At 29.7% G+C, this 7278-nt stretch overlaps 1 protein-coding gene across 1 annotated transcript; it reads left to right on the forward strand.

The window, feature by feature from the left end:
* The first annotated feature begins 2736 nt into the window (after positions 1–2736).
* On the forward strand, positions 2737–3402 carry LOC146873292 (uncharacterized). Its single transcript, XM_085663876.1, has one exon. The coding sequence runs from the start codon at positions 2737–2739 to the stop codon at positions 3400–3402; it is 666 nt and encodes a 221-aa protein (XP_085520002.1).
* The last annotated feature ends 3876 nt before the right edge of the window (positions 3403–7278 follow it).

A 7278-nucleotide genomic window follows, 5' to 3' on the forward strand; every position in this document is an offset into this window, starting at 1 on the left:
TTACCATTTTAATTATTATTACCATTATTATTATAATTACTATAATCATTATTATTACTATTACTATTACCACTATTATTATTATTACTATTATTACTATTATTATTATTTTTACTATTATTATTAATACTATTACTATCCTTGTTACTATAATTATTACTATTACTATTATTATTACTATTATTATTATTATTACTATTATTATTATTACTAATACTATTATTAATACTATTACTATTATTATTACTATTACTAATATTATTATTATTACTATTATTTTATTATTACTATTATTATTACTATTATTTTTATTATTATTATTATTATCATTCCTTTCATTATTACTTTTATTATTAATACTATTACATTTATTATAACTATTCCTATTATTATTACCTTTATTATTATTAATACAATTATTACTATTATTATTATCTTTATTATAATTATTATTATTAGTACTATTATTACTGTTATTCTTAATACGATTACTATTACTAAAACTATAATTAATAATACGATTTTTACTATTATTTCTATTAATAATAAAATTATTTTTATTATTACTATTACTATTATTATTACTTTAACTATTGAAACTACTATTACTGTTATTATTATTATTATTATTATTATTACAATTATTATTATTATTATTACCACCATTAATATTACTATTATTATTATTATTATTGCTATTATTATTATTATTATTACAATACTATTTTTATTTCTATTATTTTTATTATTATTATTATTATTACTATTATAATTATTTTTCTTATTACTATTACTATTACTACTATTACCATTATTATTACAAATTCCATTACAATTACTATTATTATTACTGTTACTGTTATTATTACTATTTCAATTATTATTACTAATACTAATGTTCTTACTATCACTATTATTATTATTATTATTACTATAATTATAATTACTATTATTATTATTATTATTGTTATAATTATTATAACTATTATTATTACTATTATTACTATTATTACTATTATTACTATTACTATTATTATTACTATTGTAATTATTATTACTATTATTGTAATTATTATTATTATTACTATTACTACTATTTTCATTCTTTTTATTATTATTATTATCATTACTATTTTTATTTCTATTATTATTAATACGATTACAATTATTATTATTATTATTACTACAATTACTATTATTATTACTATAACTATTATAATGATTATTACAATTATTATTACTAGTACTTTTATTATTATTAGTATTATTATTATTATTAGTGTTATTATTATTATTATTATTAGTGTTATTATTATTATTATTATTATTATTGTTATTATTATTATTATTATTATTATTTTTTTTTTCTTTTTTTTTTTGTATAATTATTATTACTATTATTATTATTATTATTATTATTACTATTATTATTATTTTTATTACTATTAATAGTACTATTAGTGTTATTATTACTATTACTATTATTATTACTATTACAATTACTATTACCATTACAATTATTATTACTAATATTATTATTTCTCATATTATTCTTATTACTATAATTACTATTATTATTATTATTATTACTATTCTTATTACTGTTATTATTATTACTATAATTACTATTATCATTTTTGTTATTATTATTAATTTTATTATTACTATTATTATTATTACTATTATCATTATTATTACAATTATTAATATTATTATTATTATTATTATTATTATTATTATTATTATTATTAATACTATTATTATTACAATAAAATTTTTATTCCTATTGTTATTACAATTATTATTAAAATTACTATTATTAATACTATTACTATTATCATTACTATTACAATTATTACTACTTGTACTAATATTATTATTACTTTTATTATTATTGCTATTATTATTATTATTACTATTATTACGAATCTTATTTTTTTATTATTATTATTATTATTATTACTATTTTTATTACTATTATTATTAATACGATTACTATTATTATTACTATTACTATAATTATTACTATTACAATTATTATTACTAGTAATATTATTGTTATTATTTTTATTATTATTACTATTACAATTATTATTACTAGTAATATTATTGTTATTATTTTTATTATTATTACTATTATTATTATTATTATTATTATTATTATTATTATTATTACTATTATTATTACTACTATTATTAAGATTACGATTATTAATACTATTACTATTTTTATTACTATTACAATTATTTGGAGTTATATTATGGCGTAGATATGGAATGGATGTATCGTCGTGCGTTCCGCATTTCGTGCTGTTTTTCATAGTTTATTCTATTCTATCGACTGTAAGTTTCATATCTCGCGTGTGAATTGCCAACCGGCGAGCATAGGGAGATTAGAATCCGGACAAGAAATGGATCATCACATGTGCTGTTGTCAAAATGTTCTCGGTTGGATTGTCGTGGATTTGGTCGCTATTACGTGTTAGTTGCGAAACTATATTCTACGGCTTGACGGCAAACCCGACTTTTTCATCGGGATCCCATTCTTCGCCACCTACTCCAGTGTACGATGGCAGCGCCACCTTAGGCGCATGTGTCAATTACTACTTCGTTTTGAGATGAGCCGCCCTCTGGGATCGGCGGATAGAGTCGATCAAATTCTATGCGGTATTTCAGCAAGCCCTTGCAACAGCCAACAAGAGGAAAAAAAGGATGATAGTACTTAATAGGAGCAGGATGGCACACCACCTACTGACCCAGCTCTGCTCTGAGAAAAAAGCTGATATCGTTCTAATCAGCGAACAGTACCAGGACAGAGCAGGAGTAGGATGGTACGCAGACCAATTGGGCACCGCGGCCATCTTGATCCCAGATCCCCGATGGATACATGTGTCGGATCAAGAATCCGGACGCGGTTACGTTTGGGTGAGACATAACTTGACGACATATGTCAGCGTATATCTCACCCTGAACGACCGGATGGACGACTTCCAGACCAAACTGGATGATCTGGAGGACAAACTGCTGGAAATGCAAGGGGATCTCATTGTGGATGGTGACCTCAATGCCAGAGCTCTCGAAGGGGGGGAGGCCAGGCCGGACTCCAGAGGAAGACGAATCATGGAGGTGGCGTCGAGACTGGAGCTATCAGTCCTCAACACAGGTTCGACGTCAACCTTCCGCAGGTCTGGCTACAGAGAGACGATCCTGGATGTCTCTCTAGCCAACGAACATCTTGTGGCAAGAGTCGCAGGCTGGCAGGTGATCGAGGATTATATCGGGAGCGATCATCCGTACATCCTATTCGATGTACATGATAGGAGGCCAACCGTGACAAGTGTAAAGCGACCCCCCGGTGGAACATTGCAAGAATGGATCGAGAGAGGCTGTCTTCGGTCATAGAGGAAGAATGGAAATCCCATCAAAGTACTTCCACGAGTCTATCGCCATCTGCACAAGCCTGGTTGATTAGCGCAGCAACCATGCAGCTCATCCAAAAGGCTTGTGCGATAGCGGTGCCAAAGAATGGCACGAGACGGCAGAGACGCCCTGTATATTGGTGGACGAACGAGATCGCAGATCTACGTAAGAAGTGCTTAAGGCTACGCCGTTTAGAACAACGAGCGAAAAGATGCGAGCACGACGCTGCTCCTTTGGCCGCAGACTATCAAGCGGCCAAGAAAGCCCTGAAGAGGACCATTAACGCCAGTCAACGACGGTGCTGGAAGGAGCTGTGTCTGGATGTTGACCAGAATCCGTGGGGATTAGGGTATGTCGTCACTCGCAAGCTGGGGACTAACACGCAAGGGATCCCTCAGGACGCGAGGACGTTGGATCACATCGTGCATACTCTATTCCCCCCACAGCCGAATAGAGAGATCAGCTTGGATGCGCCCGAAATAAGCGAGGTACCGCAATTCACGGAAGAAGAGCTACTCAGGGCCGCTTCATCTATGTGGAACAAGAAAGCTCCAGGTCCAGACGGACTCCCGGCAGAAATAATTAAAGTCGTCGCGCAAAATCACCCTGAGCTATTGCTGAACATGTATAACACGTGCCTCAGGGGGGGCATCTTTCCCGCTCCATGGAAGAAAGCGAGGCTTGTGCTTATTAGCAAAGGCAAGGGTCCAGTAGGAGCAGCTTCAGCATACAGGCCTATTTGCATGCTCGATACAGCCGGAAAACTCCTGGAGAAGTTGATAAGGCCATGGCTGCGTGCAGCCGTGAAGGCAGCGGGGGATCTCGCCAGCTGCCAGTACGGATTCCGATCCGGCCTCCCCACCATCCACGTAGTCCTGGAGGTAGTCACGGCCGAGAAAATGATGGAGCGAGGCAATCATCGAACTCGACCTCTGTGCCTGCTGGCCACCTTAGACGTGAGAAATGCCTACAACTCCGTCTGGTGGGACCTGTCAAGGGAAGCGCTCGAACGTAATTTCGACGTTCCGAAGTACCTACTCCGAATAATTGACGATTATTTAAACGAGCGCTTCCTAGTATACGACACGAGTGATGGTCCAAGAAGCTTGGAATTGACATCGGGGGCAGCCCAGGGCTCTATACTAGGATCGGTCATATGGAATATATTCTACGACGGTATCTTTCATATGGAAGTCCCAGAAGGTACTTCCTTGGTTGGATATGCAGATGACATTGCAGTTGTCATAACCGCAAGAGACACGAAGGGGATACAGTTGCTACTCAATCAGGTCATGCGGAGAGTTACCTCCTGGATGGAAGACCACGGGCTATCTCTAGCAGCCCAGAAGACAGAGATTATGCTAATTACGAGGAAGCGCATCAACACCTTGCGCAGCTTCACTGTTGGAGATGCGGCGGTCCACACTAATCCGGCTGTCAAATATCTCGGGGTTATGCTTGACAACAAGCTTAACTATAGTGAGCATATTATCAGGGCAGCTGACAAGGCGGCCAAAGTAGTAGCCTCACTGGGCATGCTCATGGCCAATGTTAACGGTCCCCGGCCGTGCATGAGGAGACTACTGATGCGTGCCGCCGAAGCAGTGATGCTGTATGATGCGGAAGTACGGCCGAGGGGCTGAGAAAACAGAAATACCGCAAACGCATAGCCGCGGTACAGAGGAGGGGCGCCCTCCGAATCGCGTGCTTTTACCGCATGGTCTCAGAGCCGGCAGTGCTAGTTATCGCCGGGGTAATCCCGATCGATCTATTAGCCCTGGAGAGGAAATTCCTCCACCAGCAAAGGTGTGTCATGGGAAAAGAGAAGGCATCAAGGCTGGCCAGGTATATCAGCATCAAGTCCTGGCAAAGTAGATGGGAGCAGGAACGTAGGGGCAGATGGACTGCTCGACTCATCAGTCAACTAGACAACTGGTTAAATCGGGAGGCGGGAGAAGTCGATTTCTACCTCACCCAATTCCTGACAGGGCATGGCCTGTTCCGCTCCTACCTGGCTAGAATGAGGAAGGTAGCAGACGCCAACTGCCCCTATGGGGACTCGATCAACGACGACGCCCACCACACGTTTTTTTTGTGTACTCGTTGGAGCGCAGAACGACTATCCTTGGAACAAGACCTCGGAGTCATCTCGCCGGACAACGTCGTCGAGAAAATGCTACGTGGGCAGAAGGAGTGGAACTAGATGGCCTTGTACGTCAGATCAATCTTAATCAAGAAGAAGAAGGACATGGTTGGCCCATAGAAGAGCCACCAATCGTTGCACCTGGTTCCTGCCACGTAGAGCCGTAGAGGGAGTTCAGTTAAGGGACAAGAAGCAGTGGAGCCATACTGAAGCAAAGCCACATGGCGGGACCGGGATGGTCTTACTATGCCACTAGGATGGATATGAGTTTAGTCGGTAGTGTCTATTCCAACGTTGATCCCGACACTCCGGAGACTTTAAGAGGGACCAAAATGGTGAAGAGTCCCTCTGGCGGGCAGGGACCCTGGGTTAGTGCGTAAAGTTTGACAATCTCAGACCATAAAAAAAAAACCATAGAAATTATTGTTATTATTATTATTATTATTATTATTATTATTATTATTATTATTATTATTATTATTATTATTATTATTATTATTATTATTATTATTATTATTATTATTATTATTATTATTATTATTATTATTATTATTAATATTATTATTATTATTATTATTATTATTATTATTATTATTATTATTATTATTATTATTATTATTATTATTATTATTATTATTATTATTATTATTATTATTATTATTATTATTATTATTATTATTATTATTATTATTATTATTATTATTATTATTATTATTATTATTATTATTATTATTATTATTATTATTATTATTATTATTATTATTATTATTATTATTATTATTATTATTATTATTATTATTATTATTATTATTATTATTATTATTATTATTATTATTATTATTATTATTATTATTATTATTATTATTATTATTATTATTATTATTATTATTATTATTATTATTATTATTATTATTATTATTATTATTATTATTATTATTATTATTATTATTATTATTATTATTATTATTATTATTATTATTATTATTATTATTATTATTATTATTATTATTATTATTATTATTATTATTATTATTATTATTATTATTATTATTATTATTATTATTATTATTATTATTATTATTATTATTATTATTATTATTATTATTATTATTATTATTATTATTATTATTATTATTATTATTATTATTATTATTATTATTATTATTATTATTATTATTATTATTATTATTATTATTATTATTATTATTATTATTATTATTATTATTATTATTATTATTATTATTATTATTATTATTATTATTATTATTATTATTATTATTATTATTATTATTATTATTATTATTATTATTATTATTATTATTATTATTATTATTATTATTATTATTATTATTATTATTATTATTATTATTATTATTATTATTATTATTATTATTATTATTATTATTATTATTATTATTATTATTATTATTATTATTATTATTATTATTATTATTATTATTATTATTATTATTATTATTATTATTATTATTATTATTATTATTATTATTATTATTATTATTATTATTATTATTATTATTATTATTATTATTATTATTATTATTATTATTATTATTATTATTATTATTATTATTATTATTATTATTATTATTATTATTATTATTATTATTATTATTATTATTATTATTATTATTATTATTATTATTATTATTATTATTATTATTATTATTATTATTATTATTATTATTATTATTATT

Source organism: Vespa mandarinia, chromosome 1 (genome assembly GCF_050613455.1).
Source record: "Vespa mandarinia isolate Hongniang chromosome 1, ASM5061345v1, whole genome shotgun sequence".
Lineage (NCBI taxonomy): Eukaryota > Metazoa > Arthropoda > Insecta > Hymenoptera > Vespidae > Vespa > Vespa mandarinia.